Here is a 23,072-nt window from a genome sequence, read left to right as displayed (position 1 = left end):
TTAGGCAATGAGGTCCTGTTGTACAGCACAGGGAACTATATTCAATCACTTGAGATAGAACATGATGGAGAATAAGATGAGAAAAAGAATATATATACATATATACATATATATATATGTATAATTGGGTCACTTTGCTGTACAGCAGAAATTGACAGAACATTGTAAATTAACTATAAGAAAAAATTTTTTAAAAGAGGAATGAGGAATGGAGGAACAGTGGGAAGGAGGTCTTTGGATGGAGTCTGTTGCTGGACGAGTGACAAATACCGATTCTTTCTCTAGCTGGCACTTTTTGACAATTCCCCTCTTTTCCTTTTTTTCTCTCAGTGCAAGTATTTCTCAGAGATTAGGACTGACTTTCCTTCTCACTCATAGCACTTCCTGCCTCAGGAATAAAAACTGTTCATAAGGTTTCCCACATGGGGTGGCTATCATGTTTTCTTTCTTTTTTTTTCTTTTTGCCTTTTTTAAGGCCGCTTCCGCGGCATATGGAGGTTCCCAGGCTAGGGGTTGAATTAGAGCTGTAGCCACTGGCCTACGCCAGAGCCACAGCAACGCGGGATCCGAGCTGCGTCTGCAACCTACACCACAGCTCACGACAACACCAGATCCTTAACCCACTGAGCAAGGCCAGGGATCGAACCCGCAACCTCATGGTTCCTAGTCGGATTCGTTAACCACTGCGCCACGATGGGAGCGCCTATCCATGTTTTCTGAGATGATTTCTCCCTTGGAAATACAGCAACTTTAACTAAGATAAGTGAAATCTGAAGATAGAGGTCAATGGGTAGCAGGTAAGCACCATTTTCAGATTCCCTAGAGTGTGTGTGTGTGTGTGTGTGTGTGTGTATTTATTTTATTATTATTATTTTTTCCCCTGGTAGTACCCATGGCATATGGAAGTTCCTGGGCCAGGGATCGTTTGTGAGCTGCAGCTGTGACCTATACCACAGCTGTGGCAATGCTGGATCCATAACGTACTACGCTGGGGCAGGGATCAAACCTGTGCTTCCATAGCTACCTGAGCTGCTACATCCTTGACCCACTGCACCATGGTGGGAACTCTCCCTAGAGTATATTTTAAATTCTAGGTTAAATAATATCAGACCTTATGCTTTAAGTTTGCATATAATTTGAGAATGTGTTTCTCAACTGCAGTGATATACAACCTAAGAAGATACTGAGTTATCTGCATAACAAATCCAACTGAAATGTAGTGATTTAAAACACAATGATTTATTATTTCTCCTATTTTGTAGGTTGACTGGGCTCAGCTGGGCAGTTAATCTGTTCTACTTGATGCTGCCAGGGACATTCATTTGGCAACATTCAGCTGGTGGCTACACTGCGTTGGAAGGTTCAAGAAGGCTTGCTCACATGATCAGCCCCCTTGGTGCTCCTCCAGCCTCTTTCTCTCCACCTAATCATTTAGCTTCTTTATAGCACAGAGGCTGGCTTCCCCAGAGAGGGTGAGCAGAAGCTGTTGGGCTTTCAAGGGCTAGTTCCAGAAATGGCACAGGGGCAACTCTGCAGCATCTAAGGAAGTCATGGGTCATAAGCTGAGGAGAGGGGAGGGAGACTTCACCTCTTGATAAAAGGACTGGCCAAGTGTCCTAGTAAAACTGATGTGGGTTGAGAGAAGTTGTTGCAGTTACCTTGGGAGATAACTGACCACACACTTTTTACATAAGTGCTTTTAAAAATAGTGAAAGCAGGAGTTCCCGTCGTGGCGCAGTAGTTAACGACTAGGAACAATGAGGTTGCGGGTTCGGTCCCTGCCCTTGCTCAGTGGGTTAATGATCCGGCGTTGCCGTGAGCTGTGGTGTAGGTTGCAGACACGGCACGGATCCCGTGTTGCTGTGGCTCTGACGTAGGCCGGTGGCTACAGCTTTGATTCGACCCCTAGCATGGGAACCTCCATATGCCGTGGGAGCGGCCCAAAGAAATAGCAAAAAGACAAAAAAAAAAAAATAGTGAAAGCAGACAGGTTAGTTCCAAAGAAAACCAAAGAACCGAAGCATATTTAAATAGTGACCTATTGGGAGTTTCCTGGTGGCACAGCAGGTTAAGGATCCAGCATTGTCACTGCTATGGCTTGGGTTGCAGGTGTGTCATGGGTTTGATCTCCGGCCCCAGGACTTCCGCATGCCACAGACACACACCTCCCCCCCCCCCCCCCCCCGCCCCCACAAGTGATCAATTGTTTTTCTCTCATTTGATCATTAGTCTAAGTTTGGTCTTGAGTCTTTTTGCCTATTTAAACCTACAACAGAAACTATTTCGATAGCTTGGACTTGGAGGTACAAGAACATTTCATATCTTATAGCTTAAGAACTATAAAGGGCCAGAGAAATATTTGAAATGCAAGAAAAAGAATCTTCCAGCCTCAAAGTAAAGTTGTAAAGATGTTCTCAGAGATAACCACCTAGCCAGTTAGACTGGAAAAGATTTTGTTAGTTTTTCCATTTGTAAAAATTCCCAGCCCAAGGCAAAGAGAAGAATAGGTTGCCATGTCAGCTGTTCAGATATTCCAAATGATAGAAAATTAAATAACAAATTCTGGTATTTACACATGAAGGCGACAGTTTAAATACAAAGTAGTAGACAATGGACTAATAGCTAAGTTGAACAGAAATTAGAAATATTTCTTTTATTAAAATAGGCTAAAGAACATAATCAGGTAAAAGCTATGTATGTGAATATAAAGTCAACAAATATTTAATTCCATACTTAGGTTTTCTAAATAACTTAAGATAAATTAAAAAGATATTATGTGTATTTAACATAAAACAACTAAAACTACTTTGTAGTGAATTGTTTTTAGTGGTATAAGTTGCCATTAGGCTAATTATCAAATGCTAACTGAAATACAGCTATAATATCATGTGATTTGAAATAGAACTGCTTTTATACAAATGTGTTCTAAAATCAGAAGTAGATACACCATGTCTTCAATGTGACAGAATTTAGAGATATGGTCAATGACTACTGCTCACAACAGTAAAGAAGAATTTTAACTTTATAAATACAAGTCATTTATATGCCTATTAAAAGAGATGGCCAATTTGGAGTTCCTGTTGTGGCTCAGTGTTTAATGAATCCGACTAGGAACTATGAGGTTGCAGGTTAGATTCCTGGCCTTGCTCAGTGGGTTAAGGATCCGGCGTTGCCATGAGCTGTGGTGTAGGCTGCAGATGCGGCTCGGATCCCGCGTTGTTGTGGCTCTGGCGTAGGCCAGTGGCTGCAGCTCCGACTGGACCTCTAGCCTGGGAACCCCCATATGCCGTGGGAGCCGCCCTAGAAAAGGCAAAAAGACAGAAAAAAAAAAAAAGGCCAATTCTCAGCTTGGTAAGTTTAAATTATAAATTAAACATAAAGATGAGTGAGCCTTCGTCCACGTTGTTGAAATATAAAACAGATATAATTCAGATTTATTTGTAGAATTCCATTAAGTTATCATCTATTGAAACTACTAAAAGTTTTAGTGAAGTTAGAAATGTACTGAATGTTCTTTGCCTTAATGGATATCTTAAATTAGTATAACGTATGTCATTTCCAAGTAATTAGAGTTAGATTACAACAAAGAATGATTACCTATTACTCTGCATTTTGAAAGCACACATGTTTGATTTACATTATTTTAAAAAAAAAAAATCCAGTGATAATTAGCTTTGAAATCCCCTTTTGTTTATAAAATTTAACCTCTGTTAGGTGGTTGTCTGTAAACTGCTATTGACTTGATAGAACTAGCAGGGGGTGGTTGTGTGTGTGTGTATGAAAGAAGGCAAGAGAGAGAAAGTGAGAGAGACAGAGAGAGAGAGAGAGAGAGATCCTGGCTCCTGGCTAGATCGTAAAGAGCAAAATTTATCTTGGTATTGTTAAACAGTCTCTAGAAAGCCTCCTCTAGTGGGAGATTTGTCCAGGACACAAATACCAAGTGCTATAGAGAATCACAGAGTTTAGAGCTGAAGGGGAGTCTAAGAAATCATCTAGTTTACTTATTCTTTTACATTATAAATGAGAAAATGTAGGCAAATAAAACTCACATGTTGTGACAAGGCTACACAGAGGGTTACAAGCCAGGCCTAGAACTTCTTGTCCCAGAGCAAATGCTATTTCTATTATTCTTTAAACTACCACTCTTTTTGTTTGTTTGTTTGTTTGTTTGTTTGTTTTGTCTTTTCTAGGGCCGTACCCATGACATATGGAGATTCTCAGGCTAGGGGTCCCTACGCCAGAGCCACAGCCACACCAGATCCAAGCTGCATCTGTGACCTACACAACAGCTCAAGGCAACCCCTGATCCTTAACCCACTGAGCGAGGCCAGGGATCAAACCCAAAACCTCATGGTTCCTGTTTGGATTCATTTCTGCTGTGCCTCGACGAGAACTCCCTAGTATTCTATTAAAACAAGTTGTTGAGTTAATGAGTTTAGTAGAAGACAAATACACACATGTACCCAGAATATTACTTTAACTTGTGAGTGGCATTTACTTTTATACATTAAAGATCTGTGTCTTTGTGATTTAGCTAATACCTTATTCCCCCCAACCCAATGTTTTCATTTTACTGTCTGTAGAATTTTAAAAATACTTTTTTTTTAGGGGGAGAACTCTGTGCCATTCAGGTTGTTCCAAAACCAGGACAAGAAATCATTGGTGGTGACAAATGACTAAGAAAGTGCCATCTTTCTTGAAAAATTGTAATTCTATGGCAAGTATGCTAAAGGACCACAAAACATGTTCAGAATTAAATTTTTTTCATCTTGGAGTTCCTGTCATGGTTCAGTGGAAACGAATCTGACTAGCATCCATGAGGACGCAGGTTCGATCCCCGGCCTCACTCAGTGGGTTAAGGATCCAGTGTTGCCGTGAGCTGTGGTGTGGGTCGAAGACACAGCTCGGATCTGGCATTGCTGTGGCTCTGGTGCAGGCCAGCAGCTGTAGCTCTGAATCAACCCCTAGCCTGGGAACCTCCATATGCAAAGGGTACAGCCCTAAAAAGAAAAAAAATTTTTTTTTCATCTTACTAAAAATAAGATATTAATTTTCTTATGTCTTGTAGTTTGGGGACTCTGTGAGAGCAATCGAAGAGCTATGAGATAACTATCTTAGAACAGGGAAGAGCTGCTCTCTGCTCACCTCTTCTTTCCCTGCCCTGGGAGCTTTGTTCTTCCCTCTCTGCAATCATCTCCCTCATCCAAAGTATTCAAAAGCCTCTTCAACATAACTTTTTAATGATTTGGTCTAGTTAAAACAAACTTCAAAAAGTGACTCCCACATGGGCTTTGTGGTTGGGAAAAGACGTCACAACAATTACATTGAAATATCACCAGGAATGAAATGGAGACCAAAGACAGAGTCCAGGCAAAGAAGCTCAGAAGGCTGATTCAGTCGAATCAAATGTCTTTCCCTGAAGAAGCAGAAGTACTAAGAATAAGTAAGGTCTGCATTTTTAATTCTCTGTAAAGTGCTCTTTGAAAGAAAGAAAGAAAGAAAGAAAGAAAGAAAGAAAGAAAGAAAGAAAGAAAGAAAGAAAGAAAGAAAGAAATGAAAGGAAGAAAAAGGAAAGGAAAAGAAGAAAGAGAGAGAAAGAGGAAGAAATGAAAGAAAAAGGAAAAAGAAGGAAGGAAAGAGGAAAGAAAGAAAAGAAAGGAAGGAAGGAAGGAAGGAAGAAAGAAAGAGAAAGAAAAGAAAGAAGGAGGAAGGATGGACTTGGAGATTCCAGGGACACCTGTGTGAAAAGTCTGAGGGACCAGGGTGCCAAAAGGTCACACAGAGGTGGACAAAGAGTATTCAGGTTTGCCACTCACCGTGACGGTGCAGAATTTGGATGGCACTGGGAAAGAGCTCTATAAATAAATGAAAAGGCCTGGAAGCTGGCACAGGTGAGACAAGGCCCAGGTAAGCCAGAAACTGCAAGACTGTAAAAGGAAATGTATGGTTACAGAATCCTGTGGGCTTCTCTGAAGAGCCTGGGGCATCACTTTTACAAAAGTCATTACTTAATCTGGGCACCAGTGCAGCTGTTTTCCGTGCGGCTGAGAAATGCGAGGGAATTGGTGTAGCAGGGAGGTGAGAAGGACATACTTCAAAGAGAAAAGAGTCTCGCTTTGAGATGTGTGCCCCCAAGTGATACAGGCAGCTGGGGTGCTCCACAGCCTGGTTCACCCAGGGAAAGATAAGTAAATGTCATCAGAAGATTCCTTTTTTGGAGTTCCTGTCGTGGCCCAGCGGGACTAGCATCCAAGAGGACGAAGGTTCAATCCCTGGCCTCGCTCAGTGGGTTAAGGATCTGGCATTGCCAGGAGCTGTGGTGTAGGTTGCAGACATGACTCAGGTCCCCCACTGCTGTGGCTGTGATGAAGGCCAGCAGCTGCATCTCCTATTCGACCCCTAGCTTAAGAGCCTCCATACACCGAGATTGTGGCCCTAAAAAGAAAAAAAAAAAAAGAAAAAAGAAAAAAAATGATTCCTTTTCTTCAAGGTAATATGATTGTTATGAGAACATTTTTCTAAGCATTAGACATGTTCCTCTCTCCTCTCTCCAGTGATACCTAAATGATGGATTTGTCTAAGGAAAAAAACTGAGAGAGAAATGCTAGTTTGAATTGATTCTTAAACATAAGCAAAAACTAAGAGAGGAGAGTTACCCTACTAACCTCTGCCAAAAACTCCACTCTTGTTTGAAGCAATTATAAAATGGATAGTGGAGTCTTGTGTGTTGTCTTAATTTCTGCATATATGATGTGTGTGTGTGTGTGTATCTTATACATATTATAAATACATTTAGGAGAGCTGGAGAAGCCTGAGGGGTTTGGCAACAGAAGGCTTAAATGACTAAAAAAAAAAAAAAAAAACACACAATGAAAGCTAAAAAGAAATCTTTAAGCAGAGTTGCCTTTTATCTTTTATTTCTCATTTTCCTTATACTTGTAGTATCATCTTACTAAAAACTCAAGAAACAGTCAAATATGAAGAGGCACATTCTGGATAATAAGGTGAAAACAAAAAGATCCTAGCAGCTTATAGTCACATGAATAACTAAGAATGTTAAATATCCAAATAAGCCCACTTGAAATGTCCTTCCAGTGAGCAAGGAACTCTTGTTTAGATGTCATGATTCCTTAATAAAGAGATGCACCCAAGTAACGGAATGAGATTCTCTGGAAGTTTCCAGAGACACGTTTATATGTGTAATAGACTTTTAGAGATGAACATAAGGTATTACTATATCTTCTTCATAACAATTTATGCTTGGTGTCTTGGTGCCAAATACAGGAATTTCTGGAATTATGCATATTTGCAAAATTTGACAATGTTCAGGTGAGCATGCTAGATCCAGGAGCAGAACAGAGTTCATGAAATACTCTTAAAATTTATTGATAGAGACAGCACTGTTTTGTGCCTTTACGACAGATGGTGATAGACAGCCCCACGCTATTATTTTACAAGAGCTCCTTTTTACTGAACTAAAAGTACTTTCAAATATTCTGCATCATTTTTAGATGTTCAAGATAAAAGGCATTTACTATGATTCTTTAAAAATTTTTAAGTACGTATTTATATATATGCATGCATATATGCATTATGGGTGTGTCTGTCAAGTTTACTTGGGAAAAGAGTGGCTCACTTATGGAGGTGTTTTGTTTGATGAGAGACTAAGTGAAGGTAACTGAGAGAGAATCTCCCTGCTCTTGGAAGTGTTTATAAACCCGACCTGACCAAGATGCACAAGGCTAGGGCTACACAAGTTTACACAGGCTATAGATGCAAGCGTTTGGAAGAGGGTCTTGACAGTGAGAGATTGAGAAAATACCCCAGGAGGCTATGCTTAGGTACTGAGATGATTTAGTCAGGAGGAGAAAAGGCTAAGGAACTGTGATGCACTAAAGGACAGCAGCAGTCAATTATCCTAGGTGTTACGTCACAAGAATGGTAATTCCTTGTAGTTCATCCATTGTTTTCTATGTAAATGTATGGACTTTTCTCTACCTAGCTTTAAAAATAGAATCGTCCATGTCTCAGGAAACAGAGAAAGTAGAGTCTGCCCTGGAATTAAGGAATAAACCTAGACGACATTTCAAGGTTCCTTTCTTAAACCAAGATAAAAACACAGAATAAAACACTAGCATTATTTCACAGACTTGGTTACAATAAGAGTGAATTAAAATGCGGAAACGTAATGCCATTCCTTGCACAAACAATAGCTAGGCAAGCTATCTGATATTGCTCTAAGACATTAGGTGGTCAGCTGAAGCAAGATGATATATGCAAGTCTTTTTCATAAATCAAAGCATAAGCTCACAAATTCTCAATACAAATCGCCTCAGGAGGGGCTGCTCTGATGAAATGGAAAATGTCTCCTCCATATGTGCAGTTTCAGACTTTATAACATTTAAAGAAAACGTTCTAAAATATAAAGTTGGCATGTAAAAAGCACAGGCAGAGAAATCAGTAATGATCAGAGCAAAACAATTCTAGAAAGCATCTTAATTTTCATATGGCTCATTTGCATTTGAAACACTAAGAATCCCTATCTCTCTTGTACAAAAATGTGTACGTATTAAATTACTTTCCACTTGAAAGAACATTTTCCTAAATGTTTGGAAGATGATCAAATTTTAACTGGAGGACTTGTTTTCTTCCATCAGGTGTGGGGGAGATGTGGCTTCCTGGTATGAGAGGCAACAGCTGATTCTAATAGCAGAACAAGACAAAAATAAGAAAGTAAATTGAAAACAATTCCTATTCGTACAGTTCGATTTAAAGGTAGTAAAACAAAAAGGATACATATGGTGCAAGGATGTCAAAAGACATCAATTTTAAAATTAAGCAAGGTTACCTTTCCAAAAATTATGATTCTCTGACACTTGAAAATTAGCTTCTATTATTTATTCTAGGATTCTCAGAGATGCACTATAATTTATCTCAACAAACTCATTCCTGAGTATCTAGTTGGTGTTTAAAAGATAGAGGCCTAGAGTTCCTGTTGTGGCGCAGCGGAAATGAACCTGACTAGTAACCATGAGGTTGCGGTTTCGATCCCTGGCCTCGCTCAGTAGGTTAAGGATCTGACGTTGCCGTGAACTGTGGCCACCAGCTGTAGCTCCGATTCAACCCCTAGCCTGGAACTTCTATATGCCATGGGTGCGGCCCTAAAAAGCAAAAAAATAAATAAACAAATAAATAATAATAAAATAAAATAAAAGATAGAGGCCTACCAGCTATTACAAAGTACTTCCATGAGTCGACATTCTACTCACCTCAAATTTTTAATTTGAGATATTAATTTTAGGATATTGGCAGAACACCAAAGATTTAAAACCTCTTCACTATCAACTTTCAACAATATTTAGTCTTAAGGAAATTGTTGGTCATCCACTCGGCAACAAAAACACTAAGATTGATGTAGACATTTGAACTCACAAGGTGAAACCACCCTGCATGGGAAAGATCTTTCTGAATTTTCAGTTTATTTTCTGATATGGTAAAATGTCCAGGAAAGAGGTGCCTGCTCAGAAAGAAAACCAGAACTTGAAAGACATCCCTGTCTTTCTCTTGGCCTTGCTCTCTAGGGACGCCACTTGGTGGAGGGAGATGTTTGGGCGTGGTCTTGTGGTGGGGGCTCTAGTGGGGCTGCCACATAGAGGTGGTCAGGATTCAGATGGCTAAGGACACAGAATGCGACTTCAGCTTTGTCAATGGGCTTATCTAGGTGCATGCTGCCTTTGGTGTTTCTTTTCCTCCCGCTGTCCTAGGTCTTCGGGAAGACCTTCTGTAGAGTTTCTCATCTGTATCAGATGCGCCACCACATATCAAGGAAAGGGCAGCATAGCTGTGACCTGCAGATTTACAGGAAGGGCAGGGCAGCATCTCCACCTACCTGGAGGCAAGTGTGGAAGAAAGTGAATCAGGGACCGAGAAGCAGGATGCAGCCTCGCTGCCCTTCATCTTCCCAGGACAAAGGTGGGGGAGCTGGTGGGATGTTTTTGAGGGGACAGTGTTTTCACACAAAATTCACACTGTATTTCAAGTCGCTGCCTTAGACTTCTTTGAACAAACTCTAATTTTTTGGTTATTTAAGTAAGTTGTATTGGACTTGGCTCACAAACACATAACTTTAACAGTTAATGGTAAAATGGCTTGTGTAATAAAAATGTAGATTTTTATTTTGGATAAAGATTTTGTTCTGTTTGGTTTTTGTCTTTTTAGGGCAGCACCTGAGACATATGGAGGTTCCCAGGCTAGGGTTTGAATCGGAGCTGCAGCTGCCGGCCTACACCACAGCCACAGCAACGCCAGATCTGAGCCACATCTGTGAGCTACACCACAGCTCACGGCAATGCCGGATCCTTAACCCACTGAGCGAGGCCAGGGATCAAACCTGTGTCTTCATGGATACTAGTTGGTTTCGTTATCACTGAGCATGGTGGGAACTCCCTGGATAAAGACTTTGGACGCACAGAAATTCATCCTCACCTGTCATCTTATTGATTAGCTTGATCTTTCTCTCCCAAGAAATTTCTATTTTAACTATTAAAAGAGACTACATTCTTCCTCTACAGTAAAGATGCTAATGAGAGGATAAGTGAACAAAAGTGTAGGTCAAAGGCGGGAGGATTAAGCAGTCAAAATGTGACAAAGGTCTCTGAAAAGTGGAAAATGACTGTCTTGGCTTATTAATAAGCATTGTGCACTTATTTACTTATTTGGATAATATTTATTAAGCACCTTCCATGTGACAGATATTGTTTTAGGTGCTGGAGAAGGGAAAAAAATCCAAACCCAAAGAAATCGACTTCCCTGGAGTTTACATTTTAACTTCAGGTTTTCCGAAAGCAAGTAAAGGGTAGCTGCCTAATAAGCCATGGAATCTAGGTTCATCTTGATAGTCACCATATTATTCTGCAAGATAGCACATTTTAGGACAGGATTTGGTTCTCAGATTCAGATATCTGAGTTTCATCCCTTTGTGTCTGGCCAGAGCTTGTCCTTGGCTTCCAGGAAAAGCCTAGGAAAGGCACACTAAGGTGCCTGTCATGGGTGAAAAGATAGAAGGGTCAAGTTTCCTTTATTGTGCGTCTGGAGGCTACGGAAAGGTACTGAGATTCTTCCATAATGCTGGTTGTGTTTTGGGTACACGGCCTGGCAGGGGAATATCCAATCAGTGCAACAAAGGAGTTGTACTACAGTAACTTGATTTAAGTGTATTTAGAATAAGATTTTGCAACAACCTGGACATTTTCATGGTTTTCACGGTTTTATTACATCAATCACCAATATTTATTGGACAAATACAACTAAACCCGTGCAAAGAAATGGTCTTAGTGTCTGCCTAGTCTCACTTTGAAAGGTAGAAAAGGGAAAAAAGAACCGTTTTTATGGCACTTTAACTTTTGAATGGAGGTACCTGCTGACGTCTTCTGCTTCTTCCTTCATTACGTGCCTTTCTTTTAATTTGGTCCTCTCGAAAAGAATCAAAGTAGGGACTTTCCAGGAGCTGGGCACAGGTTAACCTGTCATCTGGATTCATCTTCAGACACTCCTTTGGAAGACAAGAAGAGCAGAGAAGGTATTAAAAGTGGGCCTGTTTTGTTACTATGCTCCCAGACTCTGAATAATAACTTTAATTTTCTTCAACTCAATGAACTTAATTATATTTATAGTTGTACAACAATCATCGCAACCCAGTTTTACAGCATAATTTCTGTCCCTGAATAGTAACTTGATAGAGCAGATACAAATTTAGAAAATCTTCGAGTCTGTATGTTATCCAGTACTTGGAACTTGTTAATAACTAGAATTATTCTTCTTTTGCAACTTCGAAGTCTTTTGAAGTCTTTGAAGTCTTTTATCTCGAAGGTGATAAATGTAGATCAGGTATGTTTCACCAAGGACATCTCTTCATCACTTGTCAAAACAGTTTGTCAGATGCCACAAAATGAGGTTCCTGGACCAGCTACATCAGCATCACCTGGGAATTGGCTACAAATGCAAATTCTTTGGTCCATCCCCAGACCTACTGAATCAAAAGCATGGGGCTAGGATCCAGCAATCTGTGTTTAACAAGCCTTCTGGGTGAATCTAATACGTGTGAGAAGTTTGAGAAGACAGCTGAGAATGGATTGGGCTTGCAATGCTTGATATCCTCCCCAAACCCTTGCAGGTTTTGCTAAATTGCAGGTGTATCACCAACCTGTCCAGAACAAGGTTGAAAAGTTAGACTTCCAGGACAGGGCCTACAGGGTTCTGAGTTAGGGTAGGTCAGAGCAGTGAGACAGGTAAAAGGCAGATAAGGTCCAGTGGAGCAGGGTAAGGACAGTTGGAGAGCTCAGAGTGTTGGGCTCTGAGTCTCAGGAGGACTCAGACTGAAGGAATCCAGCACCCTGGATAGCACCTGGGCAGTGACCAGCACTAGCACAAAGGTGGCTCTACAAAGCTGACTCTAGGTCATCCAGGTGGCTCCAGTTTCCAGATCAGAGTTTCAAACTGGGCTGCTTATCATAATCACCTATGGGGAGGTTTAAAGATACAAATTCCAAGGTCCTATTCAGAGATTCAGCTTCTGTAAATCTGAGGTTATTTATTGGAATGTGTATTTTTAAAAAGCTGATTTTGATGAGTAGTCACTATGATGAGTGATATGGAAGCCACTGCTATGAATATAGCTTAATTGGTTGTTAAAGATAGATACCCTTACTAGTATCTCCATCTCTATCCCACTAAAGCGTTTCAGTATCCACGCTGAATGGAAGAGTCACACTTTTTGGCATAGCCTCAGTTGGTCAAGCATGAATGGCAGACTGGTCGTAGATGAGTTTCTTATGCTGTTTATTAGACTTTATTCTTTGACTGTCCCTTTTGGCCCTGGTATGGGGCTATGGTGTTTGCAAAGCTCTGATTTTGCATGATCTTTTACTGATTTTTTGTTTGTTTTTCCGATCTACTAACATTTTTTTGTTTTGTTTTTGCTTTTTAGGGTCACACCCAAGGCATATGGAGGTTCCCAGGCTAGGGGTCCAATTGGAGCTGTAGCCACCAGCCTACACCAGAGCCACAGCAACTCGGGAACCAAGCCTCATCTGCGACCTACACCACAGCTCACATGAATGCCAGATCCTTAACCCACTGAGCAAGGCCAGGGATTGAACCCACATCCTCATGGATCCTAGCTGGGTACGTTAAGCACTGAGCCATGATGGGAACTCCTGATCTTCTACTAATTTTTTAAAAAAACATTTAAATTTAACTTAGTGGATCTAAAATGTTAGTTCAGCATGTACTATTTTGAAAATTATTAATGAAATATTTCATATTCTTTTTAAAAGCAATTTTCATAGAAGTCTGGTACATCTTTTTTTTTTTTTTGGCTGCACACTCAACATATGGAGTTCCTTGGGTCAGGGATCGAATCTGAACTGTAGCTGTAACCTACAGCAACACCAGGTCCTTAACCTGCTGTGCCACAGCAGGAACTCCTATCTTCTATTAAATGTAATGGGACATATTAGGAAGATCAGCACTTAAACTACTACTATTTCTTTAACTGTAATTATTTCATAGTTCTTTAACAGTTTTAATGACTACCTTCTACTTTGACATTATTTTCCCTACTGTCTACCCTTCCTAGAGTTACCAGCTTCAATCATTATGATTTGCAGTCAGTAATGGTTATAATTGCTTCTTCGGTACCTTCATGAAATTCAAAGCCACTGGATGAGCATCTGAGAACTTTTCTTCAAGAGTTTCCTAAAAAAAAAAAAGTAAAGCATTTCAATGTTACATACCAACCAAGTAATATATATTGAATATAATAGTATCAAGAACACTTTGGAGAAAGACCCCCTAGTAGGTTAGATAATTCCTTTTAAAGATTTTTTAATATTGTCTTTTTACATAATTTTGCACTATCATATAATGAGAAAGGTAAAGTTGAAGTTGTTTTCTTAATTTCACAATGTTTTACAATGGTGTTTGGTAAATGTCCATTCCAAAAGTCCCCTTTTGAAATCCTGTAAGAACACCATAATATCTATTTACAGGGATGCCAGGTCTGCTTATAGGGATGCTTTGAACCTTAATGAAAATGCACAGAACTGCACGAAGAAGAACATTACAGAAAGCAATGGAATAGTGAACACAAAATTGAGAAGAAGGATGAAGGTGGGATTGAGGAGGAGCCTATGGGGAGGGGGAAGCTTCGGAGATAAGGGCAATATTCTCCTTTAACTAGGCAGCAGGTGCATGTGAGTTGCTAGTTTAGCCTTTAAATTAAACATGTATAAATATTCTTTTGAAAGTCAACCTCTAGCCTTGTAACTTTCAACTTGTATTTGTTAAAAGCTTTATTTTAACAAATATAATAAAAAGAAATCCAGTATATAAATCAAGGTACTATATGAAATAAATTTAAAATGAACAGAGTGCTTAGAGAAGTTGGGATCATTTGAACCTGATGGTTCATAGGTGCCATAAATCGTGACCTGGCTTTACAGACTCTCCACATCCCGGCACTGCTGTCTCTAACACAGCTGGAGCATAGCACTTGCCTCCTCTCCTTTCACTCTATAGGCAGAATCTACACCATATGGGTTTTAAAAATCAGAACCCAAACATAGGTAATCCAGATAGGAATCAATGACTACAGAGAGTAAGAGGGTTAAGCAGTCATTGATAGATTCCCAAAGAAAGGCAAAGACCCACAGCAAGATTGCAGAGGTGATCACTGATATTTGGAGGGTTTTTAAACATTTAAAAAAATTTTTTTAATGGCTGCACCCACAGCATATAGAAGTTCCTGGGCTAGGGAATGAATCTGGGCCTACACTGTATTAGTGGCAGAGCCAGATCCTTTAACCCACTGCACTGGTTTGAACCTGTACCTCTGCAACCACCCCAGCTGCTGCCAGCTGGATACTTAACCCACTGCACCACAGCAGGAACTCTTTGGAATTTTGATGTGAATACAGTGAGGATCATTTTGGGGAATAAACTTCTATGTCAAAATACATGTTGTGAAGAAATGGTTTTTACTGATTTAAGCTTGTTTCAGAAGCTGAAAAAGAGAAACAACTATGGTAAGTACTGTTTATGAGAAAATAGTTGTTTCAAGGAAAGGTACCTGAATGTTTTGACTAAATGGTCTTTTGTATTTATGAGTGAACTAAACATACTTTCACTTCAAATCAAAAATTAATCTTTGAATTGACAGGGCCCATAAACTTTTAAAGCATTCTTCTGGTTCATTTTATGTAGTTTTTATATAGTTTCTTTGATCTGTGTCAGTGTGTCATAAGGAAAACACAAGCCCAGAGCACAAATATTAAAAAAAAAGCAACAACTCCCCCTTTGAAGAAAGTAGCAACACAAGTAACAAAACACCCAAACTGAACAATTTACCATGTCTTCGGGTTCAGGAATACTGATTCCATGGAAAAATTGATTACTTTTAAAGATGGACTGATGTCTTGGGATTAGTTTTCCTGTAAAATACAAACAATATAATTTATGATAAATGTAGTAAAATTAACATAGTGCTTAAACGGCTACTTCCAAGGTTCAGATGTGAAAGAAATACCAAGCCTGATCATTCCCTCCAGATTTGGGAGGAATGGGTCACTGCAAAAACATGCCTTCTCATGGAGGGTCAATGCTCCCTCGGAATGCTCTTTGCCACATATGGCTTGGTCTGCCATTCAGCCGCCACCAAAAGAGAAGGTAAGAGGGTATTGGGGAGGGCTTTACATATATGGTCTCATTCAATCTAGCAACCATCTCACAACAGTTGCTATTTTTAATCCCCACTGTCCCAGTGAGATAATGAGGCTCAGAGGTTAAATAACCTGCCTAAAGTCACATGGTCATTAAGTGACTCAGGCCCGTCTAACATCTGCCTAATGTAAATTTCCACAACAACCCTTATAGGAAATCAGTTAAACAATATAAGCCTGTAAAGACACTCTCCCCCACATTTTTCATGCCGCAGAATTCACCAGGAAAATGTATTGGAGGAGTTCCCTGTTGTGGGCTCAGAGGAAACAAATCTAACTATTATCCATAAGGATGCAGGTTCAGTCTCTGGCCTCGCTCAGTGGGTTAAGGATCTGGCATTGCCATGAGCTGTGGTGTAGGCTGCAGACATGGCTTGGATCCTGCGTTGCTGTGGCTGTGGTGTAGGCCAGCAGCTACAGCTCTGATTTGACTGCTAGCCTGTGAACCTCCCTATGCCGCAGGTTCAGCCTAAAAATATAAACAGACAGACAGAAAGAAAGAAGGAAAGAAAAAAAAAAAGGAAGGAAAGAGAAAAAAAGAAAAATGTGTTGGAACCAAATAGAGAACTGCATCAGACCAGACAGCAGTAGTTCCCTCGTCCTGTAGCCATGCTGCCAGGAGAGCCTTGGGAAGGAATAGATAAATACTCATCGTGTGTGTAGATGAACCCTTGGTTTGCATTCATGCTACTGGTGTAAAGCTGCAGGCAATATTTTGGTTTATGTTCTCTTCCAACTAGGTGGAAGTAGATTAGTGCCAAGGATGCTGATGTGATGAAAGCTCATGAAAGAGACCACTGGAGTCCCATTCTTCTGCACTTAACTGATTGCATGACTTTGGATCACTCACAGAAGCTCCCAGAGCCTCGGTTTCCTCATTTGTAAAAAGAGGCACAATGAAAAATGCTATAATGTCCTTAATGGGCTTTTCTTAAGACTGAAAAGTATGGTGTGTGTGAAAGTAATTTATAATTTGCAGTGACCTGAGTCGCTACAGGTGGATTCTTAACCCACCATGCCACAGCAGGAACCCCTGTAAATTCTTAAATAAAGGAGCAGAGTTGAGGAGTTGCAACAGAGGCTGAATAGCCTGTAAAACCCAAAGTATTTACCATTTGTCTCTTTACAGAAAGAGTTTGCTGATCCTTGCTCTAGAGAAAAGGGAAAACTTTTTTACAGTGGACAGAAACTGCATTGGATTAAGTATCTTTAGAGTGAACTCTAATGCAGTTGACTCATATCCTTAGCCCTATCTTAGGATGATAAGGAAAATAAATGTAAATTGGGAGTTCCCGTCTCGGCACAGTGGAAATGAATCCAACTCGTGTCCATGAGGATGCGGGTTTGATCCCTGGTCTCGCTCAGTGGGTCGGGGATCCAGCATTGCCTTAAGCTGTGGTTTAGGTCGGCCGCTGTAGCTCCAATTTGACCCCTAGCCTGGGAACTTCAATATGCCACAGGTGCAGCCCTAAAAAGCCAAAAAAAAAAAAAAAAAAAAAAGAAACGAAAAGAAATGTATAGTTTATTCCATGGCTAATTGACTTGACTTGGAAAGGCATCTGAAAACTCCTTGCTGAGAGGGGTTAGGTCTGTGCACATTGAGAAAAAGGCTGGGCTTTGGCTGCAACCCAGAAACCTACTTGAATAAACTTGATGAAAGAAAGAGATAAAAGAAAGCTCTTGTCGTTCATTAAAATGACATACTATTTCTATAATGATTTAGCAACTCTCTAAGCCATAAAATGCAACTTATACCCAGTGTTCTGATTATCAGATAAAGTTGGTCCACATCTGATTTTCCAGGCCAGAGTGGCTGGCCTGTCAGGAGCTCTGCAAAAACGCAACCGGTAGCCCATATGTCGACTGAAGAACCATACTGAGTATCTCCCACGAGAAGTTCAGGAGCTCGGTACCATCTTGTAGCGACATAGTCAGTGTAGGCATCTCCTGGAACTGCAAACGCACCAATCAGTTCAGGTGGGTCACATTCTCCCAACAGAGGAACTACTCCTAAGAGGACGTCAGGCATTCAGATGCGCTTCAGTAATTCTCGGAAGGCACTATACCCCCAACAATTAATGCAGTGAGGCCCTAATGGAGTAAACACTGTGCACTCAGATAGTAAATTCATCTTCCATGTTATATTTAAACTAGATAAGCAATAAGGATACAGTGTATGGCACAGTTATCTTGCATTGCCCCGTTATCTTATAATAACCTATAGTGGAGTATAATCTGTGAAAATACTGAATCACTATGCTGTACACTTGAAACTAATATAATATTGTATATCAATGATAGCTTAATTAAAAAAAATTAACTTCCAAAGGTACCTTAGCTAGTTAAAGTCTATACAATCCCAAATAGAGAGGGGCATGGGGCGGGTAGTAGGAATTTCTATAGCGTAACTTCAAGTATAGACCAGCTTCCCAATGCATTGCCAGATCCTCTGTGTCTGGGTCCTATCAGGACACTGATTATGTGCACACCCACTTTGCAATGTGTCTTGCTGATGCATGTTTTTGCCTGCTACACAGTTCTAGATCCAGGGAGAAATCATTATTTGTCCCCCTTTCCCTTTGGTTCCTCCCTCTCCGCGATGACGACTTCTTTTTTCCCAGCACTGTCTCTGAATTCTCTCTTTAATTTTCAATTTAATCTCCTGCACACACCAGCTCCACAAAGTTTTTCCCAACTGCTCTTGAGCACATTAATATCTTTCTTCAGGGAAACCTCTGCACTTTCATTTTATTTTTTTTTATTTCTTTAGCGGTGTCTGCAGCATGGGGAAGTTCCCAGGTCAAGGATCAGAATCAAGCTATGGCAGCAACCTGAGCCACTGCAGTAACAACACCAGGCCCTTAGCCCACTACACCACCAGGGAATTCCTGCACCTTCACTTTAGTACTTTATTGTCAGTCATCTTGTATTATTCTTTTGTTTCTTTTGCTTCAGATTATAAATGCATAAAGACCAGAAATGTATCTTGTAATTTTCTTTCCTACAGGGCAAAGCACATGAATGTGACATCCAATAAATTATAGTTGGATGGGGTTCAAATGCAAACTAGTGTACTAACTAAAATGTTAAAGTGAAACTTTCTTTTTTGAATAATAACAACATAACGATTAGCATACATTCCATATCTAAAGTGAGAATTTATCATTTCATAATCATCTGAATTGGATTAAGTTAGTAAAAAATTGCTACTTACTCAGAATTCGTGCAAACCCAAAGTCACAGATCTTGATTATTCCTTGCCTGGTTATTAGAATATTTTCTGGTTTTACATCTCTGTGAATACACTATAAGAAAAAACTTAATTATTTCCTTGAGTTACCAAAACAATAAAGCATAATAAACATTAACTACTAGTTTCAATGATAAACACAGCCTGTGAGATAAGCACAAACTTTTATTTTCATTTTTCAAAAAACTTACATTGGTAATTTTTTACTTGTAAATCTTATTATACCAAAAGTACTAAAAGTTGCTATATTAGGGAAGAAATTGAAATTACTGGATAGGAAAACTGATTTTTTTTTTTTTGGAGAATGGAGTATTATATAATTATTTCTTCCCATTTTTTGTTGAGTCCTATTTAAAAAGTAAGAAGAAAAACCCTGAATGAGGTTACACTCAGTGTGCCTCTAATAAGAACGGCTGCCACCTAAGAATTACCATTCAGGCTGCATAAATACTGCAGATTTGAGAAACTAGAAAAACATTCAAAGGACACCAGAAATGAAATTTATCAGAGTGACCATTTTATTTATCAGGATGTGTGAAAGGGAGCTCATTAATTAACTATGCTAGGACCATGGACTGCAAATGTTCTGGGTAAGCAGGGAGGTAAGGTCACCTATGGACAAGAGGTACCCAGAGCATTCAGCCTCAGAGGACGAGTATCCTCGACAGGGAGCTAATGTGGAACCACGACCAGCTCTCTTGAGGCGTAACCACATGATGCTCTTAAGAGTCGCTCCTGGGGGAGCAGGTCGGCACTGGGAGAGTCTTCTAGGCTTGAAGACCTCCCTGCATCATCCTGAGTGAGGCAGAGGCTGGCTGCTCCCTGGATGAGAGAGGGCTGAGCTGCAGGTGTGGCTGAAGATGAGCTGAGGGAGCCCCTGTCACTATTAATCCAGAAATGGCTACTCCAAGTTGTAGATGATGTGGGAGAAAACGACTCCCACCCTCGTCTTCAGAACTCTAGGGACTTCCTGTCGTGGCTCAGTGGTTAACAAATCTGACTAGTATCCATGAGGTTGGAGGTTCGATCCTGGGCCTCACTCAGTGGGTTATGGATTGGCATTGCTGTGAGCTGTGGCATATGCCAGTGGTCGCAGACATGGCTCAGATCTGGCGTTGCTGTGGCTGTGGCATAGGCCAGTGGCTACAGCCCCAATTTGACCCCTAGCCTGGGAACCTTCATATGCCACGGGTGCGGCCTTAAAAAGCAAAATAAATAAATAAATAAAAATAATTTAAAAAAAGTGATTAAACTCTCATCCTCTAGGAAAAAAAAAACAAAAAACAAAAAAAGAACTTGAGCTTGTGTGTCCTCCATCCAAACAAGCCACAGGTTAAAATGAGGTCATTCTTCTCATACAGCTCAACCTGTACTTTTCAGAGCACTTTCACATGGATCAGTTCATCCTTGCAACAAGCTACAATTGCACATGGCCTCTGCCATTAAGTTTCACAGTAATCAGCTCCTTTTAAAAAATTAATTAGTTTTTAAAATGAAAGTATAGTTGATTTACAGTGTTGTGATAATCAGCTCCTTCTGCCTCACTCTTTTGGGGTGCCATGAGCCCCTTTAAATCTTCCTGTCAAACCAATGATTTTGAAATAGTTTTTTTAATAATTTATTTTTTTTCCCACTGTACAGCAAGGGGATCAAGTTATCCTTACATGCATATATTGAAATAGTTTTTTTGTTTGTTTGTTTGTTTTTGCTTCTTTATAGAAGGAGAGAAGGTTGAACCCTAAATTCATTTTGGGACACAAAAATGGCACTGGTACCAGAAGCTTGTTTGTATTTAGTCTCAGTTACTGTCAACTGTTTCATAATTTGTACAACCTGCATTTAGGACAATCTTTTAAGGCCTCTTAAAAGTCTTAAGGCCTCAGACATTAATTTTTAAAAATACATTGTTATAATATAAACCAACCTAATTTTCATCCCACTTTTTAGGCAACCTATTTATGAAAACTGGATTAACACTGAGTCATACTCACCCATAACAGTGATTTAATAATAGTTTATATCTCTCAATGAGTTTGCATAAAAATTTAAAATTCCTGGTCTCTGTGTGGTATTGCCAAGTAAGCAGACTTACACTGATGCCTGTCTATTGGCCTATTTAAATATACAAATGAAATTTCCTTGTGAAATTTATAGCTACTTATTTTCCAACCAAAACTCATAAAGGCAACTGAAGTATTGATAAGTCCCAAAGAAACAGAAAAAAGTATTAGTGCAGGTACAGGTAAGAGAAGCTACAAATAAAGGTTAGCTGGAATATTGAAAAAAGAAAAAGAGTAAAAATCACTGGAACAGTGAGAACTAGAGTATGGAGAACAGAAGGTGGTTAGACATGCAGAATTCACTTGCTCCACTGCAAAGCTGTACTCTGTGCAAACTCTGCAATGGCTCTGGCAATCAGCTTATTTTCCGCCAAAGGATAAGAAAATTGCAAGTCGGTGTCGCCGAAACATTTTAATAAACTTGGGTTTCATGTGCAGCTTTTAGCAAACATTATGTAAGTTAGGTTACGGTGGCTCATGCAAAAATCTCATTTTTACAGTCTCACAGGCCAGCAAGAAGAGGTATCCATGGTATTTTAAACCTGCCCCTTAATTTTAAGAATTGTCTCTGGAAACTTCCCCATCAGAAGCTGCTTCTTTATAGAGACGTCTGATAAGGTTGTTCTTTGAGTCTCATGGGCGGATGCTCATAGGGCAATGAGAGAGGAAAGAAACCTCTTCCTTGGCAACAGGACAATGACATCAAGAAGACAATGCGATGCGTGTCACAGCCAGACACACCCACGTTTTGTAATTTCGTCATTCTGACACGAAGTTCTTTTTCTCTAATCAATACATCAAATTTACAAAAATCCATGAGTTCATAATCATGCTAAACAGTCACTCTAGTTACCTCACTAAGGCATATTATTAGGCAAAAAAGAACAAAATGAGTAGGTATTTACATCCAGGGCTTCTCAAAATTTAATGAGTACATGAGTCACAAGATCTTGTTAAAATGCAGATTCTGATTCAGTAGATCTGGAATGCGCCTGGGATTCCGCCTTTCTAACGGGCTCTCAGGTGACCCCTATGAAGCACACTTTGAGTAGCAAGGTCTTAATCTCTTACTACTGCAACCTTCCTTTCTTGGTTACGGTCACTACTCTGCACATAAAAAAACTATCAATCTTCAGTAATACCACTGGGTCAGATTGCCTTTTCTATTCTGGAAAGTATCACGAGGGTTCCTTTAAAAATCAGGAGAGTATACAAAGGTTTTAGATGTGGTATTGTAACAGCTTCTATATGATTTAGATTTTCTCCATTGCATGAATTTTAGCTAATAGATCAAAAAAAATAGATACACAAAGGCTTACCATAGCATAAGAAAATGGGATAGTCAGAATTCAGAAGTCATTTCCATGTTGGAGGAAGAAAGTTTGCCTGAAAAATCATTTTTTCTTTTTAGGGCTGTACCTGTGGCACATGGAGGTTCCCAGGCCAGGGGCTGAATTGGAGCTACAGCCGCCAGCCTATGTCGCAGCCACAGCAATACAGGATCCGAGCTGCGCCTGTGATCTACACCATAGTCCACAGCAACACCAGATCCTCAATCCACTGAGTGAGGCCAGGGATCAAACCTGCATCCTTATGGACACTAGTTGGGTTCGATACTGCTCAGCCACAACAGGAACTCCAAAATCACCCATTTTTAATAAAGGTCATAGATTCTAAATTGAAGATTTTCAACATTTTTAAGTTTAAGGTATAGAATGTGTTGTTCAAGCAGAGAAATGGTGGTAGTTGCACTGAGCTACAATAATGTTTGGGTCCACTGGAAATAGTAAGTCATAATCAGGTAGGTGATTTGATTGACTGATTCATTCATTCATTCTTTTATTCATTCAGTTATTCAATAAATATTTCCTGAGCACATTTTATATAAAAAGATCCATGCCAGATATTAAAGAGATATAAAGATTAAATCAGTCACAGACATTGCATTCAAACTTATAATCCAGCACACAGGAAAGTGTCTGATTA

At 39.8% G+C, this 23,072-nt stretch overlaps 1 protein-coding gene across 2 annotated transcripts in view; it reads right to left on the bottom strand.

Moving 5' to 3' along the window:
* Positions 1–6,889: 6,889 nt before the first annotated feature.
* The window catches only part of CDKL4 (cyclin dependent kinase like 4), a 46,700-nt gene continuing 30,517 nt past the window's right edge, over positions 6,890–23,072 (bottom strand). For both annotated transcript variants that reach the window (XM_047782230.1, XM_047782231.1), the window contains exons 5-10: positions 18,991–19,081; positions 17,532–17,729; positions 15,406–15,488; positions 13,699–13,755; positions 11,417–11,551; positions 6,890–8,703 (exon numbers count right to left, since the gene is read on the bottom strand). In XM_047782230.1, the coding sequence (XP_047638186.1) occupies positions 8,602–8,703; positions 11,417–11,551; positions 13,699–13,755; positions 15,406–15,488; positions 17,532–17,729; positions 18,991–19,081 (666 nt within the window). In that variant the 3' untranslated portion in view covers positions 6,890–8,601. The remainder of the gene's footprint in view (positions 8,704–11,416; positions 11,552–13,698; positions 13,756–15,405; positions 15,489–17,531; positions 17,730–18,990; positions 19,082–23,072) is intronic.

This window comes from Phacochoerus africanus, chromosome 5, assembly GCF_016906955.1.
Source record: "Phacochoerus africanus isolate WHEZ1 chromosome 5, ROS_Pafr_v1, whole genome shotgun sequence".
Lineage (NCBI taxonomy): Eukaryota > Metazoa > Chordata > Mammalia > Artiodactyla > Suidae > Phacochoerus > Phacochoerus africanus.
This window is presented reverse-complemented; position numbering and strand designations above follow the sequence as displayed.